Source organism: Catharus ustulatus, chromosome 14, assembly GCF_009819885.2.
Source record: "Catharus ustulatus isolate bCatUst1 chromosome 14, bCatUst1.pri.v2, whole genome shotgun sequence".
Lineage (NCBI taxonomy): Eukaryota > Metazoa > Chordata > Aves > Passeriformes > Turdidae > Catharus > Catharus ustulatus.
Window position 1 is genome coordinate 15,889,492 of NC_046234.1, and position 15,403 is coordinate 15,904,894.

Consider the following 15,403-nt stretch of genomic DNA (forward strand, 5'->3'; position numbering starts at 1 on the left):
CAAATAAAAGTTTCCAATAATCTTTACAGTATCACATGTGTACAGTCCTTTATATGGTAGTAAAGACTCTGTATCCCATTAAACAGCTGCACAAATGGTGCAAAACCACATGGAACTGGGAAAATAACACTCACCTATTTGCCAGTTCCTTTCTTTGGCTTCATTATAAAACTGATGCAGCACAAGGAAATCAATAACATCTGGCATATCATGGTACCTGCAGGAAATAAGACCAAAAAAAAGTTATTATTACCCAGAATTACAGTTCTAGATGAACTCAAACTCCATGCACTTGGGATAACCATCATCATGCCTTGCACAGGAAATCAGAAAGGAGGAGGGGGAAGCTTCTACACTGCAAGGAAAGCTCTTGAAGAATGTCATCAGCATTCCAGTGACTCACTTTATGGAAAAGGATTCTCCTGTCATTTTGCCTGTGATTGGATCCAGGAATGCAAGCTTCAAGCAGCAGAGTGTGGGAGGCCCAACTTCATATTTAATTCCTACAGTCTTCACAAATTCTTGTTCCTATTAGCAAGAAGTATGGAACAGCATTATTTTACCTTGCCAACAACAAAAAATATCCATTTTGAAGTGAAACATTAATAAAACCCAAATATGTTTCCACTCTACAGCACAGGTAATTTCACCCATTAATTTTTCTTTTCCAAATAGTAAAATCAATCATTGTCACCTCAAAAAGAAAAATGAAGAAGCAGGTTTGTCAACAGGATTCCTACAAACTATTTAAGAAGGTTCTAAGGAACAAACTCAGTTTTAAAACACCAAAGGCTCTCCCTGACCTACCCCAGGGCCCCTCACTCTTGCACAGGGGGAAAAAAGGAAATTCTTCCTCTGAAAACTGAAATTCCACAATAGCCTTTATGTTCATGTCCTGTCAAAGCCCATCCTAAGTGAACAGCTATTTCCTTTTCCTCACAAACTCATGATGCCTTGGAAAATTACAGCTGGGATTGCTGGATATCAGGGACTGGTAGCTGGGTATTTTCCCAGTAAATTAATTATTTTCATTAATGGAACATTAAGGCATGATTAAGTGAAGGTGAGCACATACATGTGCTCCTCTCTTGATATGAAATCTGAGGAAAGCAGGAAAAATATGGCAACACTGTGGATTAAATCTTGGGAACTCATTCAAAGCAAGATGCAGGGTTTAAGAGAAGCCCTGCACACTCCTCGTTTCTTCTTTCAGCATTAAAAACAAGAAACAGAACCCAAATGCTCAGGTCACTGTAAAGTGGTGAGAGAACCACAAACAGCTCTGCAGTGCTGGGCTCTGAATGAATTCAGTGTTCAAGCAAAAATAATTTGTGTTGAAAGAGACCCCTGAGAATCAAGTTCCAAAACCAGGAAGTGAACAGATGTAAAGACTTTGTGTCAATAAAAACTAATATTTACAATTAAAACTTTGATATTACCATTTTAAAGCAACACTTTCTTTACATTTTTATGATGGTTTTTTCCTGTCAGTTTAACATTACAAAGACATTCAGCTCTTTGAAGTATTTCTTGAACTTACCCTGAGTTCCATTTTGTTCCATGGTTGTTTTTGCATGTTAATACTGTAAATTTTGGCTTTCCTCACTGCCCTCACATAAGCTTCATGGCCTTGCCTAAAGTAGATGATCTTAAAAGAGAAAAAAAGAGAAAATTAAGAAAGAAAACAGAAAAGTAGAGAAAATTATTTTACTGATTGTGCTCTTCCTATTCATTCTATACTAGGTCTTATCCCTTTCAGAACACATTGCACACTTATTTATTTCATCATAAAACACTCTTCTAGTTACAAACATCTATATCAGCCCCCAAATTGGCACCTGCTCTGTGCTTTAAAATTGGAATCATTAAGAAATGTGCAGGTGAAGATGCACAACCAATTTCTCCTGCTGATACTGTGCAGAAAAAGCGACACAGGACACGGATCTGTAAACAATAAACTGGCTGGGAATTAAAACAGTTATCAAAACTCAGCCTGATCTGAGCACAATTCCCTGCAAATATTGCTGGGTAGAAGAGTCCTAAGCAAGCTGAGCTGCTGATTTCCTGGGAATGGCTGAGTACCTCATCTCCCATCTGGGGCACGAAGGGCGAGCGCCGGGGAATGGTGTCCAGGATCCACTGTGGGGCCAGCCACTCCTCACTGGGCTCCCCTTCCAGGGCCAGCAGCCCACTGGCTTTCTAAACACAGCACAGCAGAGGAAAGAGAGCTGAGGTACACACACAAGTTCAATATTTGCATTCATTTAGAATGCAGTCGGCACAATGTTCAGAATACAGTTCATTACTGTGGAAAACTCCTCGTGCAGCAGTTGCTGCAGGTAAGATATAAGGAAAAGCGAACTGGGGAGTGTCATCCTTCCCAAAATCTCCACCAAATAGCAGAGAATAAGACAGGTTTGTTATAAACACAGTTGAACATTAAAACCTTCATAAATCATTAAAATGCCTTACAACATTCATAAATCATTAAAATGCCCATGGCAGGGGGGTGGGATAAGATGATCTTTGAGATCTCTCCAACCCAAACCAGTCTGTGGTTCTATAATGAAGAAAGAAATTGTATTTTTATAAATATTCCAAATATCTTTTAAAAAAATACTAGGAAAAAGAAAACTGACCATGTCAATACAATACAGATCCATTATAATTTTACAACAGAACCACCCTGTTGTAAACCTGACTGTGGGGAAGTGCATAAATCTGGGAGAAAAAAAAGGGATTTGTAATGAAGAACTACCTGTGGGAAACAGGGAAGAACAATAAAACAAACAATAAAATTTCTTGGTACCACTGGTACCACAATTACTGTAACCTCAGTATTTTTTTTTCACTCTTTACCCATTTATGAATAACTTTACTTTGAAAACAACCACTAAAACCCAAACTTATATTCATTAAGTACAAAAGACACTTAAGAATTACACTTGCTGACCTTTTTCCTTGGCTGTTTGAGTTTCCTTCGCTTTGGCTCCAGCCCTTTTGTTCCCTTCATATTTTCATCTTCAGAACTACTACAGATTTTCCGAGCTGCCTGCCTGGTTTGTCTCTTTGGAGGCTGCAGATTAATCCCAGCATCTGCTGTCCAGTCTGAATATTCACTTGATGAATCACTGTAATAAAAAAGAAAACTTCAGTTTCCCCACAGTGGATTGAAAAGCCCAAACATTCAACTTGTTTTCCTGGTTCTGCTCAGGATTAGCACAGAATTTTGTTATCATGTGGATTTAAAAAAAAAAAAAAAGTGGTCTCTGATTCGTGATTGCAGTAAATTCTTTTATCAGTTTGAAACTCACAGTAAAACTACATCTATGGCTGGTATCAATTCCCACTATCTCATTGATTCACAGAGTGACTTCATAAGAACTGGCAGCAAAAAATGCATGGAACATTTAAAGAACTAGAGCACTTCCCTAAAAATGCAGTTCTGACTTCTTTAATACCAAATAATACATGTACAGGATTTAGATGGCAAACTGGCATTGATTTTTTTCAAGTAGTTTTAAAGACAATCTTTTCTTATAAAAGGTTTTTTAGAATTGTTTTTTGACTTTGAAAAGTAAAAGAACAGAAAAAAAATCACAATATAAAATGTTTCATGACTAACTGGTTAAAAACCAGTCTTCAAAATGAAGTCTGAGTATTTCAATACCAACTGTCCTACTTAAATCCTATAATAAACCAGTGTTACCAATTCAGAGCCCAGTGCAGGTACCTGGAGCTGCTTTCACTCTGCCAGGCTGCCACAGGATCATCCATGGATGCATCACTTGTGCCAACAGTCTCATCTTCCTGCAGTGCAAATAACAGGATTCATTCTGGGGCCAAGAGTAAAATGCATCATTTCTGTTTGCAAGCAAGTTGTGTCACCTGAGGAAAACTTTGTATTCAAGGGCTGGTTTAGATTCAAAGAAATAAATTTACCATTTCTTCCTATATCTTAATTAATATTGTAATTTATCCTTATACAGTTCCTACAGAAACAAATGTGAATTTTAATTATATCAGAATTATGAGTTCTTATTTAAGTTTTTGATTAATAAATTTTAGTGCCCAGGGCCCAGTTCTGTACTTTCAATGCATTTACAAAGCAACAATGTTCAGTCTCTTCCTTAAGGAGAACAAGTTATATTTATCTGGTATATTTTAAGTTCTTCCCTTGCCAAAATCAATGATTAATACCAATACTCAATCTCTTTCAACAGCAGTCTACAGATGTAGACGAAATCAAAGCACTGCAAAATGAAATCAAAGTCCTGACCCAGAATCCATGTGCTGTATGAAATCCCAAAATAGCAGATGGTTTAACACAACCCAGTTAAATTTACTTGAAAATGTTTCAGGTTTCCAAAAATACAGGAGCTGTTTTAAGCTACTTTTGAACACTGTCCTGGCATTTAGGGAAATGCTCCTTCACTCTCCAAGACCAACATGCCACAGGAACACCACAAATCCCAGAGACTCAATGACCTGAGTGTTTCATCCTGTGAGGAGAATCCCAGAATGTCCTGAGCTGGAAGGGACCCACAAGGATCAGAGTTCAGCTCCTGGCCCTGCACAGACACCCCAGCAATCCCACCCTGGGCATCCCTGGCAGTGCTGGCCAAACCCTCCTGGAGCTCTGGCAGCCTTGGGGCTGTGCCCACTCCCTGGGAGCCTGGGCACCCTCTGGGGAAAGAAACTTTTCCTAAAATCCAGCCTGACCCTGCCCTGACACAGCTCCAGCTGTTCCCTGGGTCCTGTTCCCAGCACAAGCTCTCTGAATTCCCAAGATTTTCAAAAAATCATCAAGAGATGCTTTGTGATGGCATCAGCATCAATTTGAGGATTCTTGGAAGAATTCTCTCAGGCCCCATCCATCTGCAGGGATGCAGCTGGAGTAGCAGATCCCACACAAGTTCAGGGCTCACTGGGAGCTCATCACTCTCAGCCATGGCCTCCAGCTTAGAGCACTGGGACCCCTTTGCTCCCCCATGCACGGTGAAGATGGAGACAAAAGGATGTGTCAAATCCCTGTCCCTGTTTGTGAGGTGACATCCCCATCCTGGAATGGGCCAATGTTATTTTTACACGGCCTTTTGGACAAATAGATTTGAAAAACCTCGTTTTACTGCCCCCCATTCCCCAGTCCTGGAAGCTGCAGCTCCAACTGAGCTTTGGCTGCATGAACAGCAGACATGTGGAACTTTAACATACTCTGGGATTTGGGAATGGGGAGGAACCTTAACCTGCTCTGTGATTTGGGAGTGAAGAGGAACCTTAATGTACTCTGGGATTTGGGAATGGAGAGGAATCTCAATGTGCTCTGGGATTTGGGAATAGGGAAAAACCTTAATGTGCTCTGGGATTTGGGAATGGGGAGGAACCTTAAAAGTGCTCTGGGATTTGGGAATGGGGAAAGACCTCAATGTGCTCTGGGATTTGGGAATGGAGAGGAACCTTAACATGCTCTGGGATTTGGGAATGGGGAGGAACCTTAACATGCTCTGGGATTTGGGAATGGAGAGGAACCTTAACATGCTCTGGGATTTGGGAATGGGGAGGAACCTTAAAAGTGCTCTGGGATTTGGGAATGGGGAAAGACCTCAATGTGCTCTGGGATTTGGGAATGGGGAAAGACCTCAATGTGCTCTGGGATTTGGGAATGGGGAGGAACCTTAAAAGTGCTCTGGGATTTGGGAATGGAGAGGAACCTCAATGTGCTCTGGGATTTGGGAATGAGGAGGAACCTTAAAAGTGCTCTGGGATTTGGGAATGGGGAAAAACCTTAACGTGCTCTGGGATTTGGGAACGGGGAGGAACCTTAACATGCTCTGGGATTTTGGAATGGGGAAGCTGTTGGAGGCTCAGACCTCAGAGGAGCTGTCAGACTCGTGGTGGGCACAGGGGTTCTGGCTGGCTCCCTGCTGGCTGTGCTCGATGGTGGAGCGGGTCTGGTACGCGTGCTGCCGCTTCCGCTGGTTCCTGCGCAGGGAGCGGCCGCCTCCCGCCTGGAATTCGCTCTGCCAGGGGACAGGAGCACAGACAGGGACAAAGCAGGGAGTTACTCATGAGTTACACAGTTAAAAGGTGCCTGGTTACAGTGGCTGAGTGCTGCACTCCAGTCATAACTGAGCAGTAAGATATTATTGTAGAATTAGACAACATCTCTGACACGTATTTTAGGTGTGGATTGTTGGTTCAATAGAAATTCTACTTTCCTTTGGAAAGGAAGTTATTGAAAAAACAATTTTTTTCCCCTATAAAATTCCTGCAGTCTCTGCATAAGATAAATCCAGCCCCTTGTAAAAGTTTGGCACCGCTGCTTTCCACAAGTCAAACTGAAAACCCTCTGTGGCTCTGTGATTTTCCTTTCCCAGCATCTTCCCACCACTGAAGCCTCAAGGATAGAGATTTACCACAGTTTGGATATTACAGACAGCCAAATCACAGTTACAGAAGGAAGAAGACAGTGAGCCAGAGAAACAATTAGGACTATTGATCTTCTAAATAATTCAATAAAATTGGTTTGAGGTTTTTTGTTGGTCCTTTTTTTGTTGCTCAGTGCTCAGAACTGCTTCCTACCCAGGCTGTCTCTTCCAGAGCATGAACTCACCCGCTGTAAGGTGTGGGATGGCTTTCTCTTCTTGTCAGCAGTGTATAAACTGATTTCTATTTCACCTTTGGCAGCTCGGCATTCTTCCTGGACCCTGATTATACATAAGAAATACACATTATATTCATTAAATCATCATGGAACTCAACAGCCTCATTATATACACATTAAAATACTTGTCCTGCTCTAAGAAATCTGTGCATAAATCCCCCTAGCAGCATCCAGCTTTGCTCCTGGAATCACAAGTTAAAGAAGCAAACTCGTTAGCCGAGCAGCTGTAATTATTTTCATATGCATTACAATTATTTTCAAGTCTTTTTCAAATAAAGCTTGAGGAAAATGTGATATTTGGAGTACTGAAGAAAGACTGAATTGTTCAAAGAAGGAATTGCCATTCTCAACTCTCCATTCTGATCTCAACATTCCAAACAACTCAACTGACCAAGCAACGTGCCAGCGGAAAGCCATTCCAGGAGTATGGAAGGCTCATTACACATCACACAACTGAATCCCTCATCCCAGTGAGCCTCTTACTTGCTGATGCCTGGAGGGAGCTCGTTGACCACCACCCTCCTGCTCCAGGCCATGAGGTCCCTCTCGGTGGCCATCTGGCTGCGGGGCGCGTTGTGGTGCATCTGCCGCACGCCCTCGATCTGCCCGCTCCGGCGCAGCCCCACGTTGGGTGGGGAGGCCACGTCCAAGCCCGGGCTGCGAAGAGCTGGGGGGGACAGACAGAAAGAAAGAGCTTCTTCATTTCTATGAACCACCAATAAAATCATGGAGTCACAGGATGGTTGGGTAGGAAGGAGTTTAGAGATCAAACGGTGCCAGCCTCTGCCATGGGACATTTTCTGCTGTCCCAGGCTGCTCCAAGCTCTGTCCAGCCTGGACTTGGACACTTCCAGGGATCCAGGGGCAGCCACAGCTTCTCTGAGCACCCTGTGCCAGGGCCTCCCCACCCTCACAGGGAAGGATTCCTTCCCTGTATCCCATCCATAATTTAAAGCTTAAGGACGGCACAAAGATTGTTAACAAAGATTGATAATAATGGAATCAATTCCATCATTGTCCTCACTTATCCCTCAACACAATTCCCACAGGCTTAAGTGTGGTGAATCACATGATAGTATTGTATTTATGGTTGTGCTGAGCTATATAAAAATACCTGGCTATTTAGATACTTTATATATACCCCAATTAACTTACTCAAATGGGCAGTTCATATGAGCAAAGTCTCTGATCAATTCAAGTTCTAGAAAGGAACTGCTTTAATTTCCACACCACTCATACCTGGAAATTCCTTTACACATCTACAGGGACACACAAATAAAACTGGGAACTGGGGCTGTACAACACATCAACATATTCTAAGGAGCAGAAAAGACTTTGTGTGAGCTGAGGCTGCCTTTTAGGCAACCTTTTTGAAATATCTACTTAGATCAAAGCAAAAATGTATTTTCATATTTTTCCTTGATATTTTTCTTACTCCTTCTTCAATTGAAACACAAGCAACTCCACATCCAAATCCTAATGAGCTTTGCCAGGAAATCTACTTCAAACACATGTAATCAGTCACTTAACCTAGAAGAGATTTATTAGCAGCTGTGAATTCTCCCAAGGCTCAGGCTGACTTGCAGCACAGTCCTGGGCATCTGCTCCCTCCCATCAGCTGCACTCACTCAGCTGCTCACATCTGATTGAGTGTGGTTTCAATTTTTAATCACTTTGTGTATTAAAAATAAAATCACAGTAGCAGAACACTTACCAGGAGAATAATCTCAAGCTTTCTAAGGAAACACTAAGACAGAGCAACATGTTTATTTTATTAGCACTGATGCTCAGCACTGTGCTGCAGCAGGAAACCATTAGTCTGTCACAACACTGTATTCCACTGACAGCCCCTAATTACACACTTTCATTTTGGCATTTTGCAGTTATGAAGTTTCAGCTCTGCACTGATATCAAGACAATACAGTGAACTTCATGCTTATTTTTCAGGAAACTGGTTTATAGCAGGAATAATTCCAGTCTAATAACTCCAAGCAATCAGATACAGTCCAGTTAAACCACTGACTGCCCTCAGCTGCCCCTTAAATTTAAATTTTAATTTAAAAAGCTTAAAATTATAATTCCTCTGTTGGAATTCACAGAACATCTCACTGATCCACAGGGTTAACAAGAAGAGGAAAGAAAAGAATCCTCCAAGACACCATCTCAAACTGACATCAACACTTGGATCAGTCCTTCCTGTGATAAGGAAGAACTGCTGGAGATAAGGCTGGACACTGACCTCCATTAACAGAGTGGGATCTGTTGAGTGGAGGGTTTGGAAGAGTTTCTCCTTCATTAATTAGTCTCAGATCTTGTTCCCTCTGGAGCTCTCTGATCATTCCATCAAGGATACTCTCATCCTGGTCATTGGTTTGCTGCCCGATGACTTGTTCGACCACCTCACCATCACCTTGACAAGAAAAAAAGCCACAAATGTTGATAAAATGATGGATTTCTGTATTACCAAACACCACAGAAATAATCCCATTTAAAACTCTGTACCACTATTTATCTGCTTTGCAAAACATCTGATCACCAGCTGGCTTTCTGCTCTCATGTAATAAATGGAGGCAAAGTTTAGAAAAGAAGACAATAAAATCCTAGAACTCCAGATTACACAAAGAACATAAACACAAACCCTTAAAAATAGCAGAGAGAAATTATGCTTCAGTAGGTAAGAATGGAAGGTCTTTTTTGCTAAAGTTTGTGTCTACAAGAAAAAAAGAACTGTTTTTAAAAAACAAAAGCTGATTTTCCACATCTTCCTCACCTTCCTGCTTTCTTTTTCACATCCACAGTTACACAGATTAATAGCCAATGCTTTAAACATCAGCCATATACCTGGGAAAAATCCACAGATTTTGGAATATTCTTGCCTCCAGTCAATTTGACTCCACACATAACCCCACCCTACCCCCTCTTCTACCTGTATATTGAATTTAAAACATTCATTTATACATCCTCACAGCACCATCCCAGGAGCTGGTGCTCACTACTGTGCCACACTTCTATAATTCATGAGCTTCAGACAGAATACCATTAGCCACATATCCCAGCTGAGGAATAAGTTGTTCATCCTTGCAATTTTCCCTCCCTGGCACCAGCCTCTGGAATCTCGTGGGATGAGGATTTCCATCAACATCCACCAGGAATGGAGGAGGCATAAGGTGTGGAGCCTGTTGAGTCTGTTCATCCAGCACATAATTATTGGCATCCCGGATCAGGGGCCGGTAATCCGTGTGGAAGAACATCTGATCAGGAATCTGAAAGAAAAGCCATTTAGTAAATAAATCAATAATGGCCATTTGCAGCTGTCTTGCTGCTCTGGGATGGCTCCCATAAACCACAGCTCCTACATTTGGGATCAGCACAAGGAATGTTATGACAGAGAACAGATTCCTACTACAAATGTGGTTTATTACCAAGGCCTGATGCAGAAATTCAGCAGTAAAATAGGCCAAGAGAGGTGGACAGAGAAGCTAATGCTTTTCTTCTCTATCTATAGAGTCTCTTGTCTAAATCTTTTTGATTTAGATAAACAGCAACTGCTCCATGACCCAATTATTATTTTGTCTGGGGCAGGGTGAGGGAATAAATTGTAACACAAATACAAATTCTAAGACAAAATCACGTCAAGACAGGGAAGAGTTTGAAATTCATTCAACCCACCTTTTCATAATATTTATTGCATCCAAAACCAAATAGTAGCAGATGTCCATGAGAGTCTGTGCAGGCAAAATGCTGCCCATCTGGTGAGAACTTGCAATCAAAAACAGCTCCATGGCCTTGGCCCTCAATCTGTACCAAGCACAGAGAATTCTTCTCACAACCAGACATTCTCTATAAGAGCATTTTCACAAACATTTGCCCTTGTGCTCCAACACGTACTGAATCCTCATTCTGTGATTTCTCATCTTGCTCAAGACTGATTTACATTTTTATTTATAAAGTTAAGCTGAACAACAAAGTAAAACTTCACATTTTGTCTCTGTCCTGAAATTTCAGCCCAACTTTTAATGTATGTTCTGGAACAACCACCTGGAAGTCTACATTTTGTGTTAATGGCAGACACAGAGCAAGATCACCAAAGATCTCACAGCTGTACTGGCTCTGGAGGTATTTACTGAAAGCTGCTTTTGTCTCCAGAGCAGTTTTGTGAAAAGAGAAAAAACCAAACTTGTGATCCTTCTTACCATGTTGAAGTAATTGCGAATTTTTGTTCCTTTGTCTATATCCCAAACAAAAATATTCCCATCGTGTCCTGCCGAAAGCACAATCCTTTGGTCAAAGGGATGAGCCTCCAGAACAAAAACTTCATCATCGTGACCCTGCAATGACAGCAGGGGCAAAACAAGTTTTATTTCTCCATGTGGTGTCTCCAGATGTGCTGGGAGTCACTGAGAGGACATCCCAGACCAGGGAGTGACCCAGGACACCTCGATTTACTGGAACTGTGCTCAGTCACCATTCCTGCCACCAGTCTGGCAGTGCCACTGCTCAGCACCGCTGAGATGGGGAGGAAGGAGACATCAGGGCACAAATGGAGCCTCCAAAGGGTTCCCTGTTAGCCAGCAAACACCAGGATTCTGCACATCAGCTCCTTTCCTCATGTTGCACCCTCCTCCCAGCTGGATGCTTCAACATCAGATCCTTGTCAGGGGAATGGTGATGAGTTCAGCCTCAAATCAATCTCAGGGTGAACTACACCCACTTGGGACTGCCCCCTGGAATTGTACTCACAGATAAGCTATGGAGAAGCTGCCCTGTGGATGAGTTCCACACTTTGAGGAGGAAATTGTTGACTGCAGTGATGACAGTGGCATCGTATCGATCCCAAGCCACCATGGTAACCTTCAGCTTGGTGACCTTGTCCTCTCCAGATGCCACGTTGTTTCTAAGGAAATCAGCAATTTAAAAAGGAATAAATCAGTACCTACATATGGAAACACTTAGGAGAGCTAATTCAGTATGAAATTCGGGGGTGGATGGATCACAGGCACCTCTGTGACTCTGGCTAAGGCAGGAGAATGAAGGATGGCTCTGCAGCGGTAAAAACCGAATACGGGAAATATTCAGTGCCACCGAGATTTATAGAGCTCCATTTCCTTAAAAAGGACATTTTCTCCTCTGTGCCTAAGCCATCATCCTTCCCTACCCCAATTTTTCCTTTCAGCTCTATTAGGCTTTTTCCTACAAGTCATTTTTCTTATCAGTCATCAATATCAGTAAACTCCACAGTGAGCAGGAACCTGCTAAATAAATCCAACTCACACTTCCGACTGCAAACACTGCAAATGCAACCACTGAAATATGGAGAATTCTGCAAAGCAAGTGCCTAATGGATTTCTCCATTTCTGCTCTTTGTTGTTGTGAATATTCAATTACAATTCAATTACAGGGCACTTAAAGAAGTCACTTGAGGATCTCAAAAAGAAAAACTCAAAACCCTAATTGAACCTGAGAACCAAACACTAATTTCACCTCTCACTTGGAAACCTAAGGTAGAAATACAATGTTAAGAACCATGTTGGATATATAGATATATTTGTAAAAAATTACTGAGCTCTACCAAAACCTCCTTCTGTGAGATAAATTTTGACATTCTTATTTCATGTGGAAAATACTAAATATTCCCCAACCATTAGGATAGGGAAGTACCAACAGATTATTTTTTATTTGGGGGTGAATTAACTGGGAAGTTGACAAAGCCACAACATTTTCAATACATTGCATGGAAATCAACTCAAAATGGAAGCAAATAACCAGTTTTCAATACAATGGAGCATTTAACTTGAGGTGTGCTGTGCTTGCTTTGCTTTACCCTATCATTTTTGTAGCCATATCCAGGACCAGACTCTTCCAGTCATGCTGATGGTAGTGCCAGATTCTTGCTGTTCCATCCCTGCTTCCACTGACAAACCTTAAGCTGTGGGGCAAAAGAGGAAAAAAAACCCCATGAAATTCTGAATAAAGATGTTTTCATCCCCACATGGACACCAATAAATGATATATAATACACTTGAAGTGTGTACTTGTGCATCTCTACTTCTCTCACTCATGAGGTTACAATTTTCCTATCAGCTATTGTAGGGTACAAGAGAGTTTCTAGCCCACAACATTAATTACATTTGGCTCCAGCAGCAGATGGCCTTGGAATGACTTCAATGTCGTAATTCATACGAGCTGCACATTCCCTTTTTAATGACATCAGCAAATCCCTGGAGCAGCTCAGAGTGGCAGCAAAGAAAGGGAAACTGTGTGCCAGGAGTCTGGCATAAATTAGAATGCATTAACTTAAGGACAGGGTGAAGACAGGCAAGGGAAAGAGCCAAATGGAGCACAAGGAGGTTGTCCTGCCTGTGGAGCTGAACAGGAATATTTTCATTTTTAAACCCCTCCTTATTTAAAAATTTCAAGCATGCAGAAAATGTATTTAACCGCATCATAATGCTTTGGCCATCCATGTCAAAGAAGTAATTTTTGTCGAGAAAGTGGGAAAAAAAACTTCCTCAAGTAATACATTTTCACAGGATGGCAAACACCTTTGGAAGTGTATTCCATTTATATACAAAATTACACTTAAAAGGCAAACCTATACAATTTTATGAAATCAGCTTCCCTGATCTGATTTTTTTCACTGCAGTGAAAAATAGTTTGAAAAGGCTTGTGACAAATTAATTTTCTTCTTAATTTTACTTCTCTATATTAAAATAAAAATGAAGGTACCTCTTTTCCATTCAAAGCATTGTCACAGAATATAATTTTCAGTGAGAATGTGACCTCATTCCCTCTCACACAGCTTGGAAGGAACTGGTGGTACAATCACCCCAGCACATTCCCACATAATTCCACATGGCAAAGCTCTCCAAGTACAGGTGCACAGCTACAGCAGGGTTTGGAAGGCTCATTCCTTAAATCTCCTGCTCAGCAAAATAAGGAATAGCAGCAAAAGCTGAGATAAAACATCTCTATTTACTAACTTTTCTTTAGACTACATTGATTATAGTGCTCTTCCTCCACAAGTAACCCCTCTGTGGGGGCTAGCTGGGAAGGTTCTTACACAGAAAAGTTATAAAATTTGGGTTCCAATTTACTGTTTGAAAGGAAAAAACCAAATTAAAAGCACAGTTACAGAACATCTTTGTTGTTACAGCAGAGGACAACGAGTTCAAGCTTGTGGACATGACACACATCTTGCAACACACTGCAATAATTTGTCCAAGATTAAGCCAAGCCCATGGGCAAATCTTCCTGTTGTGCCAAATTTTCCATGAAAATGTTGTTTGGAAAATTAAATATCATCATTGTCAGGTTCAAAACTCAGCACTCACCTGTCACCATTGTTACAGAACTGCACTGCAACCACTTTGTCCTAAACAGGAGGGAGGAAAACAACAGAAGTGAGAAAAACTCAGCCTAAAAGATCTCCATGAGCTTTTTACTCAGCAAATAAAAAAATAAAACTCAAAAAAATCAAGTACAGAAAAGCTGTATCTGAAGTTAAACTTCACCAGACACATTGTGTTAAACTCTGAAATAGAAAACTTCAGAGAGGTGATGGCTTCCTGCAATTTCTAGACCTAAAATGAAAATGGATGCAAAAATTTAATCCAAAAAATGCAGACCTTGGCTTTATTAACACTTTGAAATGATTGACAAACAAATATTATGTTTTAAACCTTTTTTTAATTTGCCAAATACTTGTGCTGGCTCCATGCTTTGCTCTCCTTTCCCCCACTGATGTCTCTATCTCCTGCAACTGGGATTTGTTTGAGGAGGGGCTGACAGCTGTCTGCAGGATTAAGAGTGGACTTAAAGAAATTAAAGGAATTAGAGCTTCTTCCAAACCTGTTCAATACAGAAAACATCTTTTTTTTTTGTGAGCAAAATACTTGGGAGATGTGTTGGCTTGGAGACCTCCAAGTGAGAGCCACAACTCCCACTGAAGTTCAGGGAATCAATTTAGACCTTGGGCTTAATCCATAAAATGTTCCTGAGGTGGTAAATTTGTAGTATGAGTTTTTATGGGAATCTTTCTGCATTATCTGAAAAAAAAAATGCTTTTAAGCTTTATTTTCTAAATGAAATTACCATCATGTTCCAAATTTTGACAGCACAGTCCAAAATCTGCATTACTTTGTCTTATGTGGATTTAACTAAACATTCAACAGCAAGTTTAATAGGAAAAAATGACATTGGGCAATGACACTGTGCATTAAAACTATTTTAATTCCTTATTCCAACAGAGATTTTTTCAAGAGGAAGGGAAAATCACCTGGTTCCTCAGTTTTCTGGTGGAATGAAATACATAAAAAGCCTACTTTGCAAAAACCTCTTGCCTCAGAGAGATTTAAAAATAAACATCCCACAAATTTCCAGGCATTTAAATACCACAACGTTGAAAGCCAAACAAATTCTAGACAGTAAATTAAAAAAAAAATAGGATGTACAGAAATTAAGTTCCTGAAATGAGGAAAAGATGGGGGAGGAAAAAGAGATTTTTTTTTTTTTATTATTTGCCTCTTACCGTGTGAGATTCCAGCTCAGCCATTTTCTCTGGAGATTCTGAGCCCAAATAATAAATTCTTATCACATGGTCAGTACTCCCTGTTGCAATGAACATGCCACCTAAAACACAGAATTCTCTGTGAGGAGAAAAGTCATCCAAGGAACAACTTATTTTTAACTCCATTTATTTTAATTTAATTTATTTTATTGTCAAGGCAGCAAACTAGTTTT

At 40.7% G+C, this 15,403-nt stretch overlaps 1 protein-coding gene across 1 annotated transcript in view; it reads right to left on the reverse strand.

Annotated features, from left to right (window-relative positions):
• Window positions 1-15,403, reverse strand: part of BRWD3 (bromodomain and WD repeat domain containing 3) — a 49,583-nt gene that overhangs the window by 13,593 nt on the left and 20,587 nt on the right. Inside the window, exons 11-27 of the mRNA XM_033072726.1 lie at window positions 15,192-15,292; window positions 13,996-14,036; window positions 12,486-12,590; window positions 11,405-11,558; window positions 10,858-10,992; window positions 10,334-10,462; window positions 9,702-9,927; window positions 8,904-9,074; window positions 7,148-7,331; window positions 6,614-6,707; window positions 5,871-6,020; window positions 3,734-3,810; window positions 2,954-3,131; window positions 2,083-2,199; window positions 1,541-1,648; window positions 404-528; window positions 135-217 (exon numbers count right to left, since the gene is read on the reverse strand). Coding sequence (XP_032928617.1) covers window positions 135-217; window positions 404-528; window positions 1,541-1,648; window positions 2,083-2,199; window positions 2,954-3,131; window positions 3,734-3,810; window positions 5,871-6,020; window positions 6,614-6,707; window positions 7,148-7,331; window positions 8,904-9,074; window positions 9,702-9,927; window positions 10,334-10,462; window positions 10,858-10,992; window positions 11,405-11,558; window positions 12,486-12,590; window positions 13,996-14,036; window positions 15,192-15,292 — 2,178 coding nt within the window. The remainder of the gene's footprint in view (window positions 1-134; window positions 218-403; window positions 529-1,540; window positions 1,649-2,082; window positions 2,200-2,953; window positions 3,132-3,733; window positions 3,811-5,870; window positions 6,021-6,613; window positions 6,708-7,147; window positions 7,332-8,903; window positions 9,075-9,701; window positions 9,928-10,333; window positions 10,463-10,857; window positions 10,993-11,404; window positions 11,559-12,485; window positions 12,591-13,995; window positions 14,037-15,191; window positions 15,293-15,403) is intronic.